The sequence below is a fragment of the Balaenoptera musculus genome, chromosome 11, assembly GCF_009873245.2.
Source record: "Balaenoptera musculus isolate JJ_BM4_2016_0621 chromosome 11, mBalMus1.pri.v3, whole genome shotgun sequence".
In the NCBI taxonomy this organism is placed as follows: Eukaryota; Metazoa; Chordata; class Mammalia; order Artiodactyla; family Balaenopteridae; genus Balaenoptera; species Balaenoptera musculus.
This window is the reverse complement of record NC_045795.1, coordinates 38,364,330-38,389,993: the sequence shown is the minus strand read 5'-3', so window position 1 is coordinate 38,389,993 and position 25,664 is coordinate 38,364,330. Positions and strand designations below refer to the sequence as shown.

At 39.7% G+C, this 25,664-nt stretch overlaps 1 protein-coding gene across 6 annotated transcripts in view; it reads left to right on the top strand.

Annotated features, from left to right (window-relative positions):
- Positions 1-23,639, top strand: part of MAPK14 (mitogen-activated protein kinase 14) — a 71,955-nt gene extending 48,316 nt beyond the window's left edge. For 2 of the 6 annotated variants that reach the window (XM_036870366.1, XM_036870364.1), the window contains exons 9-12: positions 8,394-8,473; positions 14,868-14,946; positions 19,832-20,005; positions 20,812-23,181. In XM_036870366.1, the coding sequence (XP_036726261.1) occupies positions 8,394-8,473; positions 14,868-14,946; positions 19,832-20,005; positions 20,812-20,879 (401 nt within the window). In that variant the 3' untranslated portion in view covers positions 20,880-23,181. Of the gene's footprint in view, positions 1-8,393; positions 8,474-12,283; positions 12,364-14,867; positions 14,947-19,831; positions 20,006-20,197; positions 20,280-20,811 lie in introns of those variants that run through there. The other 4 variants (XR_005021971.1, XM_036870367.1, XM_036870365.1 and 1 more) reach the window with 4 other exon arrangements.
- The last annotated feature ends 2,025 nt before the right edge of the window (positions 23,640-25,664 follow it).

Genomic DNA, 25,664 nt, shown 5'->3' with positions numbered 1-25,664 from the left:
GGAACATTCAAATTCAGAGGATTGTATTTGTAATACACATAACTCCCTTCTTGTCAGTTGCCATCTGTGTGGATATAGCTTTGGTTGCCTGGCAAAGGGAGAGGAAAGTGTTTTCTATTACTTTTTCAAATTCCCAGTTGATTCTAGTGTGCAGCCAGTATTGAGTACAACTAGAGTTTACCCCGGTTGGATTTTAGTTTTAATCTTTCAGGCTGACCTTGAAAAAGTTACTTAGCAGTTTTTCCTCATTTTTTTTTAAGGTACCAATGAGATCAGAAAAATTAAGAATCTAGAATTATCCGCGTGGGGACCTAGAAAGATGTTAGAAAACATCTAGTTGAATCCTCTGTTTTTATAGATAAGGAAACTAAGAACCCAGAAAAGATAGATACAAACCTATGATCTGACTCAGGTCTTAGTTTCCTTCCAATATTCTATTTGTTGCCTGTTCTCCTAATTTCTGAAACTTATTTTCTTAAAACCTTTGCAGAATGTGCTGGCCCCACACACTCTTCTGTTGCCCAGAAGGGCATTCAGCTACTGCTTATTTATGATTTTAAAATGCAGCTGAATGCTGAGGCAACCTCTAGACTATGCTCTTTATTTGAGTGCACAGTTTTCTCCCTATTTTCCTTAATTATTATTTATCTTGCATTTGGAACTGATGGTTTTAGCTTCTAGATAAGAACTATCTAATAGAACTTTCTGTAGGCTTACAAATGGTTTATGTATGTACTGTCCAATATGGTTGTTGGTAGCTACCAGCCACATGTGGATATTGAGCACTTAAAATGTGGCCAATGAAACTTAGAAACTGAATTTAAAATATTTTTGTGGTTAAGTATATAAACATAAAATTTGCCATTTTAACTTTTTTTTATTGTGGTAAAATAAACATAACATGAAATTTACCATTTTAACACTTTTAAAGTATACAGTCCAGTGGCACTAATTATATTCATAAAATTGTGCACCCACCACCACTACGTCCAAAACATTTTCATCACCCCAACAGAAATTGTACCCATTAAACAAAGACTCCCCATTCTTCCCTACCACAGCCTTTGGTTACCTCTCTTCTACTTTCTGTCTCTATAAATTTGCTTATTCTAAATATTTAATATTAAGTGGAACCACACAATATTTGTCCTTTTTTGTCTGAATTATTTCACTTAGCATGTTTTCAAGGCTCATCCATGTTGTAGCATGGATCATAACTTCATTCCTTTTTATGGCTGAATACTATTCCATTGTATAGCTATACCATATTTTATTTATCCATTCATCTGTTCATAGACACTTGGGTTGTTTACACCTTTTGGCTATTGTGAATAGTGCTTCAGTGAACACTGACATACAAGTAAGTATCTCTTTGAGTCCTTGCTTTCACTTCTGTTGGATATATATCTAGGAGTGGAATTGTTGAGTCATATGGTAATTCTGTATTTAACTTTTTGAGGAGCAGTCATTGTTTCCCAAGCAGTTTCACCATTTTACATGCCCACCAGTGATGTATGAGCAATTTCTCCACATCTTCACCAACATTTCTTCCTTCCTTTCTCCTTCCCTCCCTCCCTTCTGTCCTTCCTTCCTCCCTTCCTCCCATCCTTCTTCTTTTTTAAATTATAGCCATCCTAGTGGGTATGAAGTGGTATCTTTTTGTGGTTTTGATTTGCATTTCGTTAATGACTAATAATGTTGAGTATCCCCCTGTGTTTACTGGCCGTTTGTATGTCTTCTTTGTAGAAATATCTGTTTGAGACCTTTACCCATCTTTTAATTGGATTGTCTTTTTGTTGTTGAGTTTTAGGAGTTCTTTATATATTTTGGATATTGAGCCTTCACCAGATATATGATTTGCAGATATTTTCTCCCATCTGTGGGCTGTCTATTTTTTGATAATGTCCTTTGATTTACAAAAGTTTTAATTTTGATGAAGTTCCAATTTATCTATTATTTTTCTTTTGTTGTTCATGCTTTTAGTGTCATTTCTAAGAATGTATTACCAAATTCAAGATTATGAAGATTTACTGTATTTTCTACTAAGAGTTTTATGGGTGTATCTCTTATACTTAGGTCTTTGATCCATTTTGAGTTAATTTTTGTATATGATGTGAGGTTGAGGTACAACTTTATACTTTTGCATGTGGAAATTCAGTTGTCCTAGTACCATTGATTGAAGAGGCTATCCTCTCCCACTGAATGGGTTTGGCACTTCTGTCAAAGATCAGTTCTATTCCATTGGTCTATATGTCTATCCTTATAGCAGTACCACACTGTTTTGATTACTCTAGCTTTATAGTAAGTTTTGAAATCAAGAAGTGTTAAGTCCTCCAACTTTGCTCTCATTTTCAAGATTTTTTTTTTTCTCTTTGGGCTCCCTTATAATTCCATATGAAATTGAGGATTGGCTTTTCCATTTCTGCAAAGAAGGCTGTTGAAGTTTTGCTCGCGATTATGTTGTATTTTTAGATCACTTTGGGTAATATTGACATCTTAACAATATTAAGTCTTCCTATTCATGAATATGAGATGTCATTCCACTTATTTAGGTCTCCTTTCATTTCTTTCAGCAATGTTTTATAATTTTCAGTGGACAAGTTTTTCACCTTCTTGGTTAAACTTATTCTTAGGTATTTTCCTAGCATCTTTAAGATGCTAGTTTAAATAGAATTACTTTCTCAATTTCCTTTTTGGTTTGTTCATTGTTGGTGTGTAGAAACATAACTGATTTTTGTTTGTTGATCTTGTAGCCTGCAACTTTGCACAGCTGAAAGCTGAGAGCTCTAGTAGCTTTCTTGTGGATTCTTTGGTATTTTCTATATGTAGGATCATGTCATCTGCAAACAGAGATAGTTTTACTTCTTTCCAATTTAGATGCTTTTATTTTTTTCTCGTTTCTAATTCTCTGACTAGAACTTCCAGTATAATGTTGATTAGCAGTGGTGAAAGTGGGCAGCTTTCTCTTGTTCTTATCTTTCAGCCTTGAGTATAATTTAGCTCTGCATTTTTCATAAATACTCTTTATCATGGCAAGGAGTTCTCTTCTGAATAGTTTTATAGTTTCATAAAACTCATAGTTTTATGAGTGTATTTATCTGAATTTTAAATTTTATTAAATTTTCTTTAGATTACATTTAAATTTAATCACATGTGATTATTGGTATTGTATTGGACTATGCAGTTTTAGATCTTGACAAATCATCTTCCAATTGTACCTTTTTCTCATTTTTTTTTGCGATTAGTCTTCTTGAGAGAATCTTTTGTTACTAGTTGTTAATAATCCCTGGAGTTCCCCTAAAGATATAAGATATACTAATTTTTGTCTTAAAGCTAATTATGTTTTTAGGTTAGAAATTATTCTCATTTGTGACTTTGCAAAACCCTTCCAACTAGCTCAAAAATAGTACTTTTTTTTTTTTTTTTTTTAAGAATGGAGCCCTTCCTCATAAGTCTAGTTGACTGGGTATATATATATCAAGTGGACACACCTGAGAGAACTGTATATTAGAAGAGAGTGGGGACACAGAATGTGTCTTCAGGTATGGTGCTAACTTATTTCAAAAACCATTGGTTCTGAAAAGAGTAAGCCAATTAGAAAATATTACTACTAATGCTTGACAGTCTGCAGCCTAAGGAAGAGAGACGATGAGTTTCCTAGCCCTGTTGCACGTCAAATACTGTTTTCTTCCAGACATCTCAGCCTTGGCTTACTATTGTTTTCCTTTTCTAGGTAATCAAATGAATTTCGTTCATGTGAAACTTTTCTTTCCTTCTTTCATTTTAATAGAAATGGTAACTAGACATTAACTAGACATTATCATTAACTTCGACATTAACTAGAAGATAATGAGGTTCCTGCCATCAGCTTGCTGCCCTACTTTATATGAATTTTATTAGTGTTTACTGGCTCCTTAATTCTGCTTTATTTATTTCTTCTCTTGATTTTTTTCAAACATTTTATGAACTACTTCAGACATACAAAAAGACAAGGAAAAATAAATGAACACCTATGTTTATATGACCCAGATTATGAGATAAAACATTGCCAGTAGAGTTAAAACTTCTGGTATACCCCTTCCTGTCACATCTACCCCTTTCTTTCAGACATTGGTTTCAAACAGTCTCTCATTTTAAAAAAACAGTTGTACTTCAGACACTAAAAGCAAGTGTCCTAATAAATGTTGAAGAAGAAAAATATTTTAGTAGGTTATTTGCCTTTTCTTCTCTAACTTGAGAATATATTTCCCCATTTGAAAAGGCTAGAACTGTCAGGCTTGTCCACAAATCTAAAGTACCTTAAAAATTTTTCCTTGTATGACAGTGAAAATGCCTATTTTGATGACCAAGAAGAGAAGGAAGTAAGCTAAGTCCCATTCTAGGCCACCTGTCTGTCACCAGGGAATTTCCACAGGTCTTTGTTCCAGCTTTGCCTCATATGGATTTTTTTTGTTTGTTTGAAAACTGCAGCTCATAAGCAGCAGTAGTCGCATGTAGGTTCTGCAAATGGTCCTCTTATTCATCTTCAACTCTCCAGCTTGCAGAGGTTTCCTAGGAGTTGCCTAGAACACTTAGAAGTGAATCGAATATCCCTCTTTTACTTTCCCTCTAAATACCCCATTACCCTTAAGTTTTTTTCCTTGCCTTTTCATTCTGGCCACCTTTTACTTTTGCTACAGAGGACCTAGTCTAAAGAGTAACCTTAAGCCTAAGTTGTTTTAGGAAAAATCAGGAGATTTATGATTTAAATTTTGACATTGTGATTATTACAATTAAAACACATTTTTGACTAACAGTAAAAATATCTGCTATCTAGGGAAAAATGGGTTAAACCTGTTAAGAAGGATGGCTTGCTGTGGAAATAATTGTCATAATGTGGTAAATTTTGCTTTGCTCTGCTTATATAGCTACTTGAAGCTCCTTCTGGCCTTAACTGCCTGGACAAATTGTAGTGGCCTTACAGTAGCTGGTATTATTGGAAGACTGACCTGTATATCAATGGATTTGCCAGCTCTTGGAGAACCTATGGTGATTTCCTATGAGGTTTGCATGCTTTGACTTCCTTCATGCAAGTGCTTTTAGCTACTAAGTAGATTTTTATTTTGCTTTTGTGTGTTTACTAATCTCCTAAGTATTGGCTGTCATGCTGTACCAGTTCTTTGTCCATACCCCTTACACACTCATTGCACTGTATTTGTATACTCTTTATGGTGTAAACACTTCAGATGGGGCGTTTGCATATGAAATGAAGCAACTTTTCTTGACTTCTTTTTTGTATATAGACTTTTCCATTAGAGTATGGTCATTCTAGATTTCTCAGGTCAAGACAGAGGGGTGGAGCTGAGTTGGAAAGCATATTACAGGAAGTCTTTTCAAGTTAATATTTATTGAGCTACTCAGTGGAAAGTGCTGGAGGTAAGATGGTACCTGTCCTCCAAACCAGAATGATCATACTCAGCAGAAAGTGAGTTATAGGAGTCACTTGAACAAATATCTGCTCTCTGCTTATAAAACAAGGCGGAGTGATAAGAATACTATAATAGAGGTATAAATAAGTTACTGAGAAGAAGCAGAAATTAATTCAAACTCAGGATATCCAGGAAGACTTCATGACAGAGTTCTTGTTTGAGCAGGACTTTGAAGAGTAAATAGGGAAAGAAAAGGTTTTGTAGGAGGGGAGGATGGAGGGTATTCCTGTTTATGACTTGGAGAAATAAGAAGTTGGAAGCTCAAAAGTGCCTGGAATATTTGGTGTGAGTTGAAGCATTGAGTGCATTAAGGAATAATAGTTTGAGGGAGAGTCAGAAAAGAGTCTTGATGCCAAATCAGGGAAGGCCGTGAATTTGAGGCTGAGGAATTGGGGTTTTATTCTTCAGGCCTGAGGTTGTTTCATACTGGCTGAGGCAGGAGAACGACATGGGGTCCCCCAAGTCATTGTTGTCATAACCACTGTGACCAGTGGAAGTGGCATACTTTTCAGGTATGTTGGGGTGAAGTTTAAGACACTTGAGAAACTGCCCAGAGTCTTCCTCAGAGGGAGTATAAAACTTGATTCTCATTTTCAGTAGTCAGAAGTCTTTTATATAAGAGTGCCAATCTCACTAGTATTATTTCTAGAGATTAGTTTTGATGCATTTTTTGTAAAACTACCTGTTTGAGAATTTAAGTAGTCCAGTTTTTTTTCTCGTATGTGATATACTTTATCTTGTGCGATAGCTACCCCGTTAAATTTGTTCCTTAAGAATGTGAGGGAACTAAATTTTCGTAAACTGAATCATTTCAAATGAGCAAAGAGGATCCTATACTAAATTCTGTTGTAATACAGTTAATTTGATTATTTTAGAGCAAGATGGTATCTGTCCCCACTGCCTGCTCCGTCCCCATTAATGTATGCTTAAAAATTGTTTTCTTGACAACACCTTGAATTAAGAAATCAGTATTGAAATTTTAGCCTCCAGAACACGTTGATTTTTGCCATTTGCAGAGGCAAAATTTTCTACTATTCTTTTTTAAATTTTTAAATTTTTATTTTATATTGGAGTATAGTTGATTTACAGTGTTATTCTCTATTATTCTTAATTCAGAAGTAACTTCTGTGAGTGGACTTGCTTTTAATTTCTTTTGTATAGAACATAAATTGTTTGCGTCTACAATGGGGTTCTGCAAACCTTTTCTTAAAGGGCCACATAGTAAATATTTTAGGCTTTGGGAACCATACAGTTTCTGTTGTAACCACTCAATTCTGCTGTGTAAGTTGAAAGCAGCCATAGACAATACAGAAACAATGAGCGTGGCTGTGTTCCAATACAACTTTATTTTCAAAACAGGCAGCAGATGGGGTTTGCTGACTCCTGTCTAGAATTTTGTTGTGTTTAAGCCAATTTTATATCTGGAGAAAAAAAGAGAATAGGGCAGGATATTATTGCGTAACCAATTCCTGTAACTCAGGCAACTGTGGCTTGCAGAGGCCATTATTTTTAAGTTACACTGTACTGCCTTCATATGTATAATCATAAACAGAAATAGTTTCTTGCATTTTCTCTCCTCTCCATCCTGCTGTACCTTCTCAAATATTTTGAGTGCCCACCACGTAGCAGATGTTAGGCTAAGCACTGGGGATAAGTGGTGAACAGGCAGAGCAGCCCCTCTCCTCATAGATCAGTAGAGGTGACAGACAGTAAGCGAAGGAAGCAATTATAGATTGTGACGAGCACTGTGACGTTATCAAGCACTGTGCTGAGATGGAGAATAACAGGGAGGGCAGTGCTTCTTCCATAGAGCGTTGGGGGAAGCCTCTCTGAGGAGGTGAAGTTCAAGCTGACACCTGAAGTTGAGAAGGATCTAATCACGCAAGAAATCTGCCAGGTTTTTTTTTTGACAGGAATCAGAAGATAGTCATCCTCTCCTCCTTTTCCCTCTGAATGTCAATATAGACATGGATAAGCTATTCAAATTTTCATAGAGAATATTGAAAGCTATTTTATAATATTTTTTTTCTCTCCTTTTAGCTTTTTAGGCAAGGCTAAAAGCAGTAAGAACATATGGAAAGTTTCTGTCTTCTGGTCAGTACATGTACATACATAGTGAATATGCATAGAAGAGTTGGCTGCCACAATAAAGATCTGGGCATTGTAGCCTATTATTTAGAGCTCTGGGGATGCGTGAGGTTTGTTAATACGTTTATAAAGTTGAAGCCTCATATGTTCTATGTTGTTATGGTGCTCCAGAAGGCTGTGCAGATGCAGTGAGGTGGTGGGGCCCTCTGCTGGCGACTATCGCTCACAGTTCTCTGCTTAGCATAGTCAGTGTGGACAGAGAGGTTTTCTGGAGGACATCTCAAGTGGTTAGGCCCCGGGAGCTTCCCAGGCCCCTGTCGTATTACAGACTCCTTAGATCAAACCTTAGGGGAATATTCACAGGTAGGCTTGTGCATCCCTAGCTCCTATGCTCTCTGCTTCTTTCTTCTCTGTGGCCTTCTGCTGACCAGTGCTCTTCGCTTGACTGGCTGCTGGTGCTTTGGTGGAAGGTAAGGAGGTAGGTGTGAGCTGAGCATATGGACTGAGTGATGCTTTTGTGCTTTCACATGCTGTCTTTGGCATCTAAGTACCCAGCTATAGTCGCTTCACTTTACTGATAGGGGATGTTGACAGAAGCACAAAATGAATATAAGTTGGATATGTGTGTGGTCGCATTTTGAGTCTCTGTACAGGAGGAGCCTACCCTACTTGAAGTGGCCGCCCCGCAGAAGGCGTGACCTAGATGAACTCACCATTCTGGCTTGGTTTGGGGTTTTTAATTTTTGTTATTGGGGTGTTTTGTTTGTTTCGTTTTGTTTGTTGTTTGTTTTTCATTTTTATTTTGTCCCAACATTTTCCTTTATAGTCCACCATTAGATATTGATCAGTTGAAGCTCATTTTAAGACTCGTTGGAACCCCAGGGGCTGAGCTTTTGAAGAAAATCTCCTCAGAGTCTGTGAGTTGATGCTTTGATTGTAATAATCTGCCCTGTTGGGAGCCTCTGCCACTTCCCTTCTGTCAGTCTGTACTTTGACCCGGGTATGTTTGTAAGCACATATGCCCTTTGTGTGCCGACTTCCGAGATGAAGGGTGTGTGTGTGTGTGTGTGTGTGTGTGTGTACCTGCCTGCTCACATGCATGAGCGTGTTTTGTTTTCTCTCTATCTGGGTATGTAATAGTAGAGCATAGGAGCTTGTATTGGGCAGTAGTATGCCAGTAAATGAGATTTGAGATTCTAATCCATTCCAAGAGATTAATGGAAAATTTGTTGTCTCCATTCTCCAGCCCTGACTTCATCTTTCTCAGAGTTTCACATACGCTCAAGGGCTCCTTTCACTTTTTGGTTAGTGTTTATCCTCAGAGCATGAGCCTCACCATGTATTAGTCTAGCTTTATCACTAAAAGAATGAAATGTGCGTTGTCTGCACTCTCTTGCCCTTTTCCAGAAGTTACTTTCTTTTTATTATTTTAGAATAGACAACTCGCACATCTTGTGTAAGGTGTCTGTTCCCCACAGGGGTCCCTCTCTACCCAGTCTCCAGACCATTAGAGGTAACAGCCCCACTCCTCACACCTCAGATCCACAGGAGTAGGGTTGTAAATCCTTCTCCCACAGCCTGCCTTTGTAATTATAAGTTTGAGTAACCTGAGAAAAAGCTTTGGAGCTAATGCCTTCCTGCTTCTAAGCAGGCATTTAGAGAGAAGCCATGGGAATGTGACTCTGGCTTACTTTGGCTCTCATTTCCTGCTGTTGGTCATTTTCTTGGGCCAAAGGCGTGAGGGAAATCATGAAAGCCCAGTCTTTCTCCCCTTTCCCTTCTGTTTGCTGCCAGGCACTTGGATAAATGGGAAAAAGAGCTGTGGAGCCAAGTTCCAGTTGTGCCTTTCTGTATTCTCCTCCCGGCGTTTCTGACTGAAGGGGTCCCTTTGCCCAATTGGAAAGACTGCTGGGTAGCCAGAGGCAGGCTTTTAATTTGTTTCATTTAAGATGAGGAAGCAAAAGCACAGAAAGACTGTGACTTGCCCAAGTCATGCACTGAGTCACTTGGCAGAGCTGAGCATACATCCCAGATGTTCTGATAATGTGTTCTAAACTTTAATCTCACGATTGCACACTGTTTTGAAAGTCATTGTCAGAGTTATCAACCACAGTGTCAGCCTGAAGGAGTGTTTTCTTTTGCTCTATGAAATGCAGAAAGCTGGGTTGGAGTGAATCAGAGAAGATATGGGATGATGCTTTTTTGTCTTAAATGCATTTGCTTAGAAAGATTGGCTAATAGAGAGGACATGGGGCAAGGGAGTGGGATTGGGGAGGAACTCGGTTTATTAATGAATAGTGCTTATGAGACTGAGATAGCAAATGCATTCCCTCTCTGGGGGTGGCCACTAGCAGCTCTTTCTCAGTCTTCTCGCCCACCCTCAGCCATCTGCCCTATAGGTGTGTGCTGTTAGTCACAAGAATTTCTAAAAGAAAAAGTAAAATGATCATGTTTACCTGTCATTAATCCATCTTTTTTTTTTTAAAGAAAGAAACAACACTCAGTGCCTGACCTAATAATGAAATGTCTTTATCTTATGTGATATAGGGCACATCGTACATTTCAACAGCTCTAGTATAGAGTTGGGCATAATAAAATTGAGTATCAGAATACAGAACTTAAGTAATATTGTATTGAGTATAGAAATAAGAAAATGGTGTTTTTTTCCTCCTGCATAGTTATGGCTAGTGCATAAAAGTAATTTAAACATTGAAAAGGGTAGACAAGATTAATTTGATGTTAGTGATACTGCTCAAGTACTAGTTTATCTTAGAAGCACATGATTTGTGGAAGACATGATACATAAATAACAAAGCCAGGTGAGTAAAATGGTTTAAAGCTTTTCAAAGTGAAAAGAAAAATTCATTAGTGGAGGAATGTAGTAAACAGAGAAAGCCAATAGCTATTTTCGTTACTCCTGAAAAGTAGTGAAGAAGTGATGCCATTATTTACTGATTGATGGAATTCAGTCAATAAATAATAGGACATTCTGAGTAAGAGAGTGCAGTAATAGATGGGCTGACTGAGAATAAGTTAGCATGTGCCATGAGAAAGGGGATAAATGGGTCACGATGGATGTAAGGAGAGAGAATTTTTTTTGTTGGTGACCCAATACCTATAGTAATCAGTGAAAGGACAAAAAAAAAATCATATTAAGAAAGCAAAAGCCCTTTCACTGACTCACTCTCACATTTTTCTCTGGAAATATTTTCTTCCTAACTTCCTGACAAAAAGGGGATATAATAACCTATTTGACTAAAGGAGACAAAAAACAAAACAAAACAGAAAATGTGCAGGCCAAGTTATTGTTCACAAGAAAGAAGAGAAAGGTGACAGGATTTTAACATTTAAAACCCAGCTGGTATTCCTATTGCTGGTTTACTTATTGACCCCCTTTTGTTCTGTCTCTTGGCATGCAAAGTAGTTTGTTATGTAATTTATTTAGAGGTAAATCTAAACTTTATTGAGAATGTTAAAAGAACTTCATACCACCTTTTGAATTTGCTGGCTTCCGTCTTTGGGCCAGGGAGCATGAACGGCAGGTTGGAGCTCATGGCCCCAGCTCTTTCCTAATAGCCAGCCTTGAACATGTGTTTGTAGTAATCTGACCACTAGGGAATCTGAGTTCAGAGGATGAGCTAAAGTGGAAAAATCATTGAGGGAAGCCACAAATAAGTGAAATTACTTGATTCGGGTACTTACTGAAAATGATGCTACAACAGAAGGAGAGAATTAATAGATAACAGCAAAGGGAATATGAAAAGGCTTTTATTGTGTTGAGGATTTTAAAAATCCCATCACTCTATTTAATAAGCAACACATGATAAACTAACAATTCTTGTAGTGTTTGTGTTAAAATTGATGGGACAGCTAAATGAGAGAAGTTTAGAGTACAATTTACCTACGTGCGCATACATTTGGAAGGCCTCATAGTTCTGCCTTTGTCAGATACTTGCAGAGTGTTTTGCCAACTTCCTCCAGGATGTTTGTTAAGCAAAAGTCAGTCTGTTCACCTGTTAAAGAGACTTGTGGGAGAAATCATTGTGGCATGCTGTAATACTGTCAGCAGCTTGTGACTTCTGTTTTGTCTCTGCCATTAGTTCTAACTCTCCTCCCATCTCCCTGTCACTTACCACTGTGTGTTTGTGGCATGTATTTTAAATGTATCACTAACTACTGTCTTTGAAACTTGGTACTGCTTATCAACCCACATACCACCTTGGTCTTACCTTAGGAGGGGTGGTATTTTAGAGAATCACCTAAACCTGTGCCACAAAAATTTAACCTCTACCTTAAATGGATATGTTGGACATTTTATTATATCCAAAGTTGAGTCAAAATTTTCTGAATCCTCTCCATTTACCCCACAAGCAAACACGTTTTGGCCATCAGTACTTGAAAATAGTTCTCTGGCTGGCATCCTGGATCCAAGGGGCAGTCTCTTTCCAGGGAGCCTAAATATTTAATGTTAAAGATGATGCTAAAACCAGAAGAAAGTTTTTCTTCTCCACATGGCCGGTCACTGGCTACGTGCCTACTAACTCTCATGCCATTCACAGAAGCATGATTTCATATGCAGCCTTGGGCTCTGGCCTGGGGTGGGTGGGATGGGTGGAAGTAGGCTATTTGTTTGTTTGGGGGTGGCTTTTTGGCCTTTTTTTAAAACTTGAGTTGAAAGTTATTTTTCGCACTGTATGCTTAACAATGCCCTTGACTAGGCATCTAAGATATTAACCAGCTTCAGCAGATTATGCGTCTGACGGGGACTCCCCCTGCTTATCTCATTAACAGGATGCCAAGCCATGAGGTGAGAACAAATAGACTGTGCAAGGAGATCTAATTCAGAGGGCCACATTCTCATTTTATTGCCACTGTATAACCAACACAGTTTTCAGTGTCACTGAATGCTTGCATGTGCCTTGAGAGCTACTAAGGCAAAGACTGCCTATGTGCTATTACAGAATGTTGACATTTGGGATAAAACGTCACCCAATCCTGTGAACTGAGAATATAATTTACAGGCTTGTACTTAGAAAATGATGTTACTTTTATATTTGAGTTTTATGAATTTAGTGCTCAAGAGGAAGTTGGTGTTTTCCTAGGATTCTATGCCTACAGTCAGGGTATGCTACCATCTAATGATTTTCAGCTGGAGGTGTATTAACTGAAGGCCATTAACATCCTTTCCTATTCATCCATTTTTTTAATGACCGAAAGAAGAGTCTTCATTTAAAAAGAAAAAACAAACAAACCTATAAAATGTCTAATGCTAGTAAGTACTATATTTAAAAGAAAATATGCAAATAATATAAATAAATTATGAACACTTAGATAGGGTTAGGTGCCTTTTTTACCAATGCTTAACTACTTAATCTAACTCTGGTTTTATCATCAGAGATGATTGGGGCACTTCTTTCTAAGGTGCCCTTAATCTTTTTGGGAATCAGGTTGGCAACACAGCTTTATTCAGGTAGTCTTTTTATTTATCTTATTATAGGGAAGATTGTTCTCTGCATGAGACAGGTCTCTTAACTCTGTTTTCCATTCATTCTTTTATCTACATGCTCAAGTAGGAAGGGATAACAGGCATGTCGATAATTCAATTCCTAGAGCTTTCTTTTCAAATCAGAAAGATTCTCAGCTGCTTTTCAAAGTGGGCCTCTCCTGCTTGCTCTGCATACAATGACTAAGAATGTGAAGTTATTAAGAGGTACAAACTACTATGTATAAAATAAATAAGCTACAAGGATAGGTTATACAGCACAGGAGATATAGCCAATATTTTATAAATAACTCTAAATGGAATATAATCTATAAAAATTTGAATCACTGTTATATACCTGAAACTAATATAATATTGTATTATATGTGTTAATATTATAGATATAATTTATATATATATATAAATTTTAAAAAGGTGAAGTTGCCCTAGCAGCTAGAACTATTTCTAACCTTGTATGTGTGTGTATATACGTACATACATAACTATACATGCATACCTTTAAAGAAGTTTTACCTCAGCTACTCAGATGGACTGATAGTGGGATTTATTCTTTGAAACAGGGAAGGTCATAAACTTACTTTAATACCTAATATCTGAAGCACGCATTTATGAGTTACATTTGTGTTTATATGATTATTCTCAAGACCAGTGTTTGGTTTTGCCTTGATTAGAGCTGTCAGTCCTTGAAAGTATTTAGCACCTTAAGTTCCTTAGAATGAAGTCCAGAAATTGTCAGGCTTTCCTTTCTAAAGGCGACAGTGATAGCAGCTAATGTTTATTTGAGCTCTCCCTCTGAACCAAGTACCACGCTAAGGAGGTACTGCTTTGTTATCGCTAGTCCTCGCTCCAGCCCTGTGAGGTAGGCACTGTTATTAACCCTGTTTTATAGATGAAGAACTCAAGACTTAAAGAGAATAAGTAATTTACCCAAAGTGGTAAAGTCAAGATTCAAACTCAGGCCTGTCCCACCCCAAGAATCAAACTTATAAAACCTATATTGGTATATAAATTTTTTGTGTGTCAAAATTTTAGTTGGAAGCTCTCATGAGTTTTATCTTGCTTGAGTATCACAATAACCATATGGTATAGGCAAGCCAAATACTAATATCTAATAGTAATACAAATATTTTACAGATGAGGTAATTGATACGCTAGTTAAGACTTGACCAAGAAGATGTATCTTACAGGTGGTAGGGGAAGGATTTCTGCCTAGGCTGTGTAACTTATCCACGATTCTTTATTACTCTTGTTAAATTGGTTTAGTATTTTTAAAATGTGTTTGAACCTCTTAGAATAATATATATAATGCTTACGTTTACTTTCTTGTCACCATGAATATTTTGTTAGCAAGGCTTAATACTGATACCCTTTTCATATACTAAGAGTACCTGCTGAGATCAGCACCATCAAAAGACAGTTGATCCTAGACTTTCTTTGGGAATACCAATCCCTATGCCAACTGCAGCTTTTTTAGGAAGGCTGTCTCAGAAAGGTCTACTTCTTAGATATCTTTTTAACCTTCTGATCCTGTGACCAGAATGCTAATGAAAGGGAACTTAATTGGTTCGCATTTTTGTTCACTTGAAATTTAACTGTGAGAGATAGCAGTAGTAAATAAAGGTGCTGATCGTAAATAAGGAGGTTAGGATGGCAGTAAGAGAGAAGTATTTAAAGAATGTCAGTGACATTCATAAACATTGAAGCTAGCAGACCCTGTCAGTTAACACTCGTTCTTTGACACGACCCAGACTCTTTGAGAGCAGCAACAATACTGAACAAAGCCATTTTGAAAACCCTCTGTTTTACAGGCAAGAAACTACATTCAGTCTTTGACCCAGATGCCAAAGATGAACTTTGCAAATGTATTTATCGGTGCCAATCCCTTGGGTAAGTTGACCATATCCTCATCTAATGGATTCAGTATCAATATATTCAATATTGGTTATGACATAAGTTAGGGATTTGAAGAAGAGTTTTTCCTTTTGACTAAATATCGTACCATTAATTAAATCTTGGAAGGAGGTAAATAATGCCATTTATTATCCGTGTTTGTATTGTCAGGTTTTTTTTTTTTTCAGTCTCATGACATGCTTATATATTTATATGATCACAGAATTTGATGGGGGAAATAGGCTGGGACAGTGAAGAAAGGAGAGAAAGTAATGGGAATGCTAGGAGAACAGATTGAGGGATACAGGAAGAAAGAGGAACAGAGAAAAGCCTGTGAGTCGTTCACCACTGCTGTTGGGGTTTTTTTTTTTTTTAATTTATTTGTGTATTTATTGTATTTATTTTGGCTGCGTTGGGTCTTTGTTGCTGCGCGCGGGCTTTCTCTAGTTGCAGCGCGCGGGCTTTCTCTAGTTGCAGCGAGCGGGGGCTGCTCTTCGTTGCAGAGTGCAGGCTTCTCATTGCGGTGGCCTCTCTTGTTGTGGAGCATGAGCTCTAGGCCCGCGGGCTTCAGTAGTTGCGGCATGCAGCCTCAGTAGTTGTGGCGCATGGGCTCAGTAGTTGTGGCGCACGGGCTTAGTTGCTCCGCGGCATGTGGGATCTTCCCGGACCAGGGCTCGAACCCACGTCCCCTGCATTGGCAGGCGGATTCTTAACCACTGCACCACCAGGGAAGCCCACTGCTGTTGTTTTGCAGTGTCCCTCACTGAGGGAGAAAACAGCCGAAGCACAGATGGTGGTTAGTAGACCCACCCAGGCGCTCCCTGCAGTGTGCCCGTCTCTACCTACAGGTCCCGTCGTCCTCATGTACTTTTCCCTCCCCCTCTTCTCCTTTTGCCTTAGAGACTTAACCATTCTCTCTTTGCGAAGCTAGTTTGCCACCTCAGACTTTAAGGAATGGCTCCATATTCCTTCCTGCCACCATCACTTCCAGGATCTTTGGCAAAGGGACGTAACAGTGGCAGCTGCAGGATGTGTACTGCCTTGGCTAAAAAAAAGAGTTGCTTTGTTCCTTAAAACCAGGGGCTGATGTGTACTTTTTTTGGTCCCCAGAAGTGTTATTGCCTGAGTCTCTAATTCCCTGACTCTAGGAGAAGACAGGGGACAGTGCTATTTAATGACAGACACAGAAAAATCAGACCAGGACCTCCCTATAACAGGAGGGGAGCAATGCTGTGATAATAGTACAATCAACCTTCTTACTTTTCTGAAGATTGTATCTTAGTAGTATGTTTTGTTGTTGTTGTTGTTAAATTTTATTTATTTATTTATTTTTGGCTGTGTTGGGTCTTCGTTGCTGCGTGCGTGCTTTCTCTAGTTGCGGCGAGCGGGGGCTACTCTTTGTTGCAGTGCATGGGCTTCTCATTGTGGTGGCTTCTCTTGTTGCAGAGCACGGGCTCTAGGCGCGCAGGCTTCAGTAGTTGTGGCACACGGGCTCAGTAGTTACAGCTCATGGGCTCTAGAGCACAGGCTCAGTAGTTGTGGGCTTAGTTGCTCCGCAGCATGTGGGATCTTCCCGGGCCAGGGCTCGAACCCGTGTCCCCTGCATTGGCAGGCAGATTCTTCTTAACCACTGCGCCACCAGGAAGTCACTTAGTAGTATGTTTTTAAATCTCAGTTTTGGTCATCCCTCTGCTTAAGGGTCCCAGCAGCCGGGCTTCAGGTTTAGTTTTATCCTTCTGAGAGCTGACACCCATGACAGCCTCTTTAGAAGTTGGAGTGAAGGCTAAGTGGCTTTACTTTTTTAAGTACTTCATCCACGGTGATTGTTTGAGAGCAGTTTAGTGTTACTGTGATAATTCTTACAATAGCAGAGATGCTCACACTCTTTGAAGTGTTAGGCAGCTATAGACGAGTCCCTGTCGGCCTTGGAGATGGAGAGTATGTCAGATCTCAGCTGGATCACTCTCACATCTAAGAATAAATCCACAAACTCATCAGGGGTATACAGAACTCTGCTGGGGTTGGCTTGGGTTTGCATCTGCCCTGGTATGCTCTGATTGGCTTTGTATGATTTGTTTATACTGTGTTATCTAGTTCAAGGGTCTGTGAGATGCTCTCTTTGAGTTGTTAAGTACTGTAGGATGTTGGGAAATTATGCTGTGTGCTGGTCGCTTCCCTGTCTGTCATTCTGTTATGAGTTTTTTCATCATATCAGCTCACGTTTTAGACATGGCAGTGCTCACTGTTTGACTTCCTGATGGCTGACTCAAAGAGATTTGTTAATTCATTTTTCCGAGGAAAGGGGAATATGTGTGTGTCCCAGCAGCTTATTTGGGTCACATCTATCCTGATAGGTGTCCCCGTTCTCTGGAATCACGACATTTAAGCATTCAAAAGAACTGGATACCACTTAGTACTGCAGGCTGCTAGTGAGTTGAAGGAGGCTTGAGCCATCTGCTGCTCAGCACGGCAGTTCTCAAAATTTAAACAGACCTATCTGTCCACTGCCCAGTGATGTCATATAAAGAGTCTCTTCTTGCAGGCAGAACATGGTGTTACTGACCAGGAACTTGTGCCCAGCATATTAACCAAGAAGGAATATACTAACAGTGTAAATATTGACAGCTCTATTTTGTCCATTACTGACTTCATGTTTCACCATTATCCTCAAAACATGAAGTAAAACTTAAATTGCCCTTTGATGGAGTGTGTGTATTTGTATCTGTCAAGATCTTAGAGGAATCTTTTTCTTAACCTTGATCTTATTTTTTATCAAAGTATTGGCTATAAGGACATGGTTCTTTTTACCCTGGGGGTGGCAAAGACTCATCATATGACCCAAACAACACCTGATAAGGTTATTTTTTCTAAGTAGAGAAGAAGAACATATATCTAGGCAATTTTCCCAGTGCTTTAAAGTATAAACTTATGAACTTGACACATAAATATTCACTTTGTTCCTGTATTCCTCTGAAACCCACATTTCTCCTTTGGATTACTCTGGAATTGAGGCTGCAGGACAGGGGTCTTTTACATCCTCCAGTGTATGCAGCATGGATCTCTTCAGGAAACAGTCCTCCCCTTCACTACCCATCCCTGCCCCCTTCCACATTTAAGGAGACATCAATAATTTGCAAAGCCTCAAATGCCTTTGTTACACCAAAGTGATAACTGTCGAGATGTCATTATTTGTCCTCCCAAGTGCCACCGTTCTGAAACTCAAAACATCCTCATTTGTAAGAATTATAAAAAAAACAAAAGAAAACAAAAAAACCCACTGTTTCGTGACCCCCTAATGAAATAGTTGCTGGGAAGGAAAAATCAATGGATGCTGAAAGCTGTAAGTGAAAGAAACTGATATTTACCTGGTGTATCCCACAGGGTACTTTCTTGGGGCAAAAAAGAAACATCTTAACCCAGTGATCAAATTTAGCTTCATTATTAATGGGACAAATGGCTTTAATGTACCGTCAAGTACATAGCGTCACCTATGAAATATTCTTTCCAAAAATATTTATAACCCAATTCTTACCAAATTTTCAGATCTAACAGGGTTCAGGAAATACAAGGAATAGAGGAAAACAAGGGTGTAGGTACATGATAGCACAAGACAACTGGGGGTGGGTATTTTCAGGTCAAAGTTAGGAAAAAATAGGGGTTAGAAGTGGGGGGATTATTTCGAGACTAAGGAAACTCAATCTAATGCAATGCATGGCCCTTAATTGGATCCTGGTTTGAACAAACTAGGTATAAAAAACAACTTTAGGGTAACTGAAGAAATTTTAACATGTACTGGATTTTAGATGATGTTTGGGAATTATATATTTGTCATATGTAATAACAGTTTTATGATTGTATAGGAAGCTATCTGTATGCTGAAATATTTAGAGGTAAAGTTTCATGTCTGTCATTTTATTTTAAAATGGTTCGGTGAAAAATGTATGTATATATAGATAAAGAAATACAGAAGGTTAATTGTTGGTGGTGGGCATATGACTATTCACTGTCCTATTATTTTGTATACTGAAACTGCTCATAATGATTTTATCCAAATACCATGTCTCATCCACACACCCATAAAAAATCCTCAATTTGTTCATTAGATCCATCAGATGAATATTCACTTGCCTTATGTTAGTAATAAACAGAAAGGACAAAACAGTAAGAAACCGGCCCTACTTACCTCTTGTAGATTACTTTAGTTATGGGCTTTCATTCTGACATTTTGACCGTAGTGGTAGCAGTTGGACACTGACATTCCACAAAAGCTTGTTCAAACACAATCTGTTACTTTTTAAAATTCTTCTTTAGTAATGTATTCTTCTCTAGTTTTTTTTGGTTTTTGGTTTTTAGTTAATTAATTTATTTTTGGCTGCACTGGGTCTTCATTGCCGCGCGCGGGCTTTCTCTAGTTGCGGCGCACGGGCTTCTCATTGCGGTGGCTTCTCTTGTTGCGGAGCACGGGTTCTAGGCACGCAGGCTTCAGTAGTTGTGGCTCGAGGGCTCTAGAGCGCAGGCTCAGTAGTTTTGGCGCACGGGCTTAGTTGCTCCGTGGCATGTGGGATCTTCCTGGACCAGGGCTCGAACCCATGTCCCCTGCAGTGGCAGGTGGATTCTTAACCACTGCGCCACCAGGGAAGTCCCAGTGATATATTCTTAAAAAATACAAAATCCACCCACCCATCCATACACGCATGCAAGCATGCACACACACGTATATGTTTAAAGGAGGAAAGGAGTAATATATCCTAGATCAGATACTTTGGAGAATTCTTTGTTTGGATATGAAGGGTCAAAACTGTGTGTTTGCTTAATAAGGCATAAATTTTTGGTAACGTGTTAAAAACTCTTCTTTTTTCCTTCCAATCTGTGGTACTGATAGCTGTCGACTTGCTGGAGAAGATGCTTGTATTGGACTCAGATAAGAGAATTACAGCAGCCCAAGCCCTTGCACATGCCTACTTTGCCCAGTACCATGATCCTGATGATGAACCAGTGGCTGATCCTTACGATCAGTCTTTCGAAAGCAGGGACCTCCTTATAGATGAATGGAAAAGTAAGTCATAGCAGGATGAACATCTAGCTTGAGAACTTAGATTTAAAAATCTTTCCTAGGTGAACCACTAACCAAAAGCTGTGTGGGGGGGTGGTGGAATTTTTTCTGGTTATATCCAACTCGTTAAAACTTGTAATGAGGGTCTCTAATGCAGAATGAGTATGTTCCTCTGATGGAAACTGTCTGTTGTAGATGACGACACTCTGGACCTTTGAGATGCTTCTGTCTGGTCTGATTTTGTGCACAGCCCCTCACGTCTGCATAGAGCTTTGAGGTTCTCAGAATTTCTGCATTTATACCATCTCTCTGAGCTAAGTAGGGAATAGGGAATTTTTACAATGGATAGAATTGGGGCGAAGAGAGTTTATATCATATCTCTTACCTTAGTCATAGTTAGGGATGCAGCCAGAAATGGAACCCAGGTCTCCCATGCCCAATCTCATATTCTCTTCATAAAACACAAATTCAGAACTCGAGTTAAATCCCAAAAGCCAGGATTATCTGTTGCTGTAGCGTGTGGGATTGCTTTGCTACTCTTGAGCATCTTCTCCAGAGCTTTAAAGAGGAGGCACTAGATGATGAAAGAAACAAGAAAAATGGTTCTTTTATATGTATCCTTGAACTTCTGTGTAATCACACGTTCCATTAGGATATTACAGACAAGCAATGAGGCAATTATTTGAAGTAGCCCATCGAACCAGCGGCCTGAACAGGGAGGAAGGATCTTGAGCTTAGAAGTTAGGGTGCTTGCCAGCAAAGTGAAAAGTCTAAACTCTCACATCGTACTTTTCCTTCCCAATTTCTAGGCCTGACCTACGATGAAGTCATCAGCTTTGTGCCACCACCCCTTGACCAAGAAGAGATGGAGTCTTGAGTATCTGGTTTCTGTTCCGTTGATCCCACTTCACTGTGAGGGGAAGGCCTTTTCATGGGAACTCTCCAAATATCATTCAAGTGCCTCTTGTTGCAAAGATTTCCTCCATGGTGGAAGGGGTGTGTGTGTGTGTTGTGTGTGTCTGACTTTGTGGAGGGTAAGAGATGATGAGCAAACTATCACAGTGACTTTACGTGGAGTGACAGATGCTCTGTGGCAGCCTCTGCTTGCTCTTGTTCGTGAGAGTCAGCTAGGCGGGCAAGAGCTGCCATCTTGTAGGGTTTGTTAAATGCAAAGTGAAAAATATTAAACATCCCAGACCCCAGTCATGATTTTGACCTCTCCTGTGGCCCCACCTTGACGGAGGTTAGACTTGACCGCATCCCACAGTGGCATAGAGAGAAGGCTCACACCTTCTGGCTGCTTCACACCTGGAGCTGTCCCTCAGTGATGCATCAGCCAGAAAGGACCAACTGGCTTCTGTGCACTAGTCTGTGATTAACTTGCTTAGTGTGATTCTCAGAACTCAACAGCTGTACCTGAAACTATAAATATGTCTGTGCCTTAAAAGGAGAGAAGAAAGTGTAGTTGGTTAGGAGAGTGCAGCGGATGAAGTTCTGAGCCAGGCAAGTAGTCACGTTGTTGGACCGCCACTTGTGAACCCGAAGTGGCCAGGGAGCCTTCAGAGGCACCACGTGTGAGCGTGCGTATATGTGCTTCTCTCTCTTCCTCCCTCACGCCCACACCCCCACCCGGGTGTCTTTGCCATTTCTCTGCATACCCACCACCTTCAGTGCAGAGGTTTCTTAAGTACTGGCCCCAGTAGTCAGAAGCTGGTTCTTGCTCTCAGTGTACTTCCTGCGTGCTCTTTATTCCTAGCAGAGTGATGATGTGTTTTGCACGTCTTGCTATTTGAGCATGCACGGTTGCTCGTCCTGTTCTCTTCGGGAGGCCCTGGTGCCAGGCAGGTTTGCCAGTGAAGACCTTGTGGGTAGTTCAGAATCCACGTCACCTCAGCTGATGCTATGGGCAAGTGATGTCATCCTCTCTTCAGCCCCCAGTGCTATTTTGTGTTGAACACAAGTGATACTCCAGGTGCTTTTGATGTGAAAACTATGAAGAAATGGAACAGATGGATGTATAGCATTTCCATTCTTGCCATCTGGTTTTCAACAGACTATTTTTGGGGAGCCGTCAACCAGGAAAGATCAGGGCTTGTCCCAGGAATATCTCAGACTTTGGAGAACAAGTCATTCTCTTCACTCCCAATAACCAATGCTAAGAAATGCTGAAAATCAAAGTGAAAAATAAAAGCTCATGAGGCCAGAAACTCCTTTTGCTATCTTTGTCTAAATATGGTTATTTTTTAAAAAGAAAAGTAATGAGGTGTCTTTTCCACCCTTCTTTGGAAAAGGGTCTTCTTGGCAGCTTAACATTGACTTCTTGGTCTTGGTTTGTGGAGAAATAAATTTTGTTTCAGAATTTTCTATATTGCAGGAATCCATTGAGAATATGATTCCTTTTGATGGGGAGAAAGGGCAAATTATTTTAGTATTTTGTATTTTCAACTTTATAAAGATGAAATATCCTCAGGGGTGGAGAAGAGTTGTTTTCATAATTTTCTGAATTTCAGGCATCTTGTGCTACATAAGGGCCCATGTATTTAAACCTTTTGTGAAAGAAGAAAGCGTAGAGCCACTTCCAGTGTTGGCTGTGTGACAGAATCTTGTATTGGGGCCAAGGTGTTTCCATTTCTCTGTCACAGTGCAGTGATACCTGCACTCCAGAGGGACAGGGTAGGACCCCCAAGTGAACTGGAGCGAGAAGGAAGGAGGCAGCTGATGGTGATCACACCTCACCCGGGAGTCACCCGGAATTCGCCCCCTCTTTAAAGGAAAATGAACGCAGAGGCCTCATCTCCTTTATATGCAGTTCAAATCCTCGTGATCCACAGCAGGATGAATTTTATCAGCCATGTTTTGTTGTAAATGCTAGTGTGATTTCCTACAGAAATACTGCTCTGAATATTTTTTTCATAAAGGTCTTTGCACATGAGACCGTATACGTGTTAAGAGGCTGAATGCGCCAGGAGCCTGGACTCAGCTGGAGCCTGCCTGTGGAAGAGCTCCTTGGTTTCTGAGCATAATGCTCCCATCTCCTGATTTCTCTGAACAGAAAACGAAAGAGAGAATGAGGGAAAATTCTATTTTATTTGTACTCATGAACTTGGCTGTATTCAGTTATGCCATATAGGATGTCATACAATACCACTGGTTAAAATAAAGCCTATTTTTCAAATTTAGTGAGTTTCTCAAATTTATTATATTTTTCTCTTGTTTTTATTTAATACACAATATAGCATTATATCAATTGTCTTTCAGCTGTGGCCTGGCATATGTTTCTGACAGATCTTAATATTACTCCTAAAATGTAGAAAACATTTATAGAGCTCCTTGCTTGTACATTTTATGGTTAAGCAGGTCAGAGTCTTTGATGTGGATGGCCAAAGCAAAGAGCAAATAAATAAGGTATAACACTACAGGCTACACTTGGGTGTCAGAGTGTCCTAGGACAGGGGTCAGCACACTATGGCCCAGGGACCAAATCCAGTCTACCACCTGTTTGTGTAGCCCACTAAAAGTGGTTTTTACCTTTTTAAATGCTTGAAGTCAAAAGAAGAACAGTATTTTTGTAGCATGTGAAAAATAATGTAAAACTCAAATTTCAGTGCCCATAAATAAAAGTTGTATCAGAACACAACCACACGTTGTTTATGTATTGTCTGTGACTGCTTTTGTGCTACAACAGAGTTGAATAGTTACGACAGAGACCATATGGCCTACAAAGTCTAAACTATTTACTCTCTGACCCTTTACAGAAAAAGTTTGCCGACCCCTGGCCTAGGATTTCAGATTCCTCATCTGAAACATGAAGTTTGTTTAAATATGCTTGAGTTCTTTTCAGCTTTGACTTTCCAAGACTATCTGTAGAAAGTTATGCTTTTATTTTAAAATTGTAGGGAGAAGGTTGTATGTATACATTGTTCATAGACTTTTGAGTAAATGTATTTGATGACTCTTGTCATATGGCCCTTGACAACAATATTCTTCAAAACAACTGGATTGCATCACAAGATTAAAGCGTCACGAGGTCTCAGCTGTTCTCAGGGCCTGTGTTGGTGTGCTTCCTTCCTCAGTGGCCCCGGAATGCTGACTGACAGGGGTCCCAGGGTGGGTTGTGAGGCCCAGCCTGTGAGGATGTTGAGAGTGTGCAGCTGGGGGTTTTGTCCTGTGCTGTCTGGTCCCTGGCTGGCAGCTGGGAATGATGGCAGGGATAGAAGGCAAACCAAGCACAGGCTCTTGTCTTCGTTCTGTCCTCAGTGACTTCTTAAGGGGGTAAGAGAAAAGAGACCCAGTTGTGACATGTGATACATCAGCCCCTGTAAGGATCAGACAATGGTAGGAAATATTTTGCCTTCCCATACCAGAATCAGCACTGTGACACAACCTTCCTCCCAGGCTGCTGAGAGCAAAGGGCCTGTTTAGCTCAGGGAGAGGGGTTGACACCAGAAAAAGCTCACCTAAAAGTGAATCCACTTAAAACGGGGACCAGAATTTCATTGTATATGGTGGGGATTCGGGGAGAGAGGAAGTCTGATGGGGACTTTCATCATGAAAACCGAATGAAATTATAAAAGCTTGTAATTTTAAAAATATTCTTATAACAAAGAATCAAATGTTTGTTTTTCGAGTGAAACCATGTTTAGTATCCTACAATATTCTTTCCATCTGATTTTTACAGCATAATCAGAGAGGGAATGTTTTCAAAAATATTTGAGATCTGGGACTTCCCTGGCGGTCCAGTGGTTAAAAGTCTGAGCTCCCACTGTAGGGGGCACAGGTTCCATCACTGGTTGGGGAGCTAAGATCCCACATGCCACTCGGTGGCAAAAAAAAAAAAAAAATTGAGATCTTCCTGTTTTCCTATGGACCTCAATCTCTTGATATTTACATTGTTCTTTTTTATAAGTGATCACCTTGGTGATCACCTTATCACCTCTCCCTTTATTGTCATCCTCTGAGTCTGCCAGATCCACATTTTTCAGTGGCTTTGCTTGAGATTTGAGCAGTTTTCTAGCACTATTTGTCAAGTTCATCAAATCCACTCTTTTGTAAGATTTGCAATAATTGCAATTAATCTGCATTATATTTGTGTCATTTGTCATATTGCTTACAATATAATCAATTAGAGACTAAGGAGACTAGAATGGGTAGGATAGGCACTTGGTGCCTTATCTTGTGCAGCACACACTGGGCCTCGCCCAGGTCCCAGCCCCCCTCCCCTGCTTCCTTATCATCTGGTATAGAAACGCACCTCCACCCTCCGGAGAGAAGCGGGCCAACGAAGGGCTACAGCAGCTACCTTCTTCCCTCCCTCAGCCTCTCTTCAGCTCCTCTCTCCATAGCTTCACGTCACTTCCTCTCCCTCTCTGTGGCACTGCTCTAAATGCACACTGCTTTCTCTGTCTCCTGGTCTTTGTGCGTGATATTCCCTCTGCCTAGGACCCCCTGCCTTCTCCTGCCTCACTCCTCTGGGCCAACTTTCCCTATCACTCCCTCTAAATCTTCCCTGAGCATCCCCAAGCTTGGATTAGGTGTGGCTTCTGTGTGCTTTTATTTTTGGTACTCATCTGCATTAATCAGTGGTGGCACTTGTCACATTGCTTTGTCATTGCCTGGTGTCTGTATCACTTGCTCAAGAGAAAAAAACATGAAGCTTAAGGAC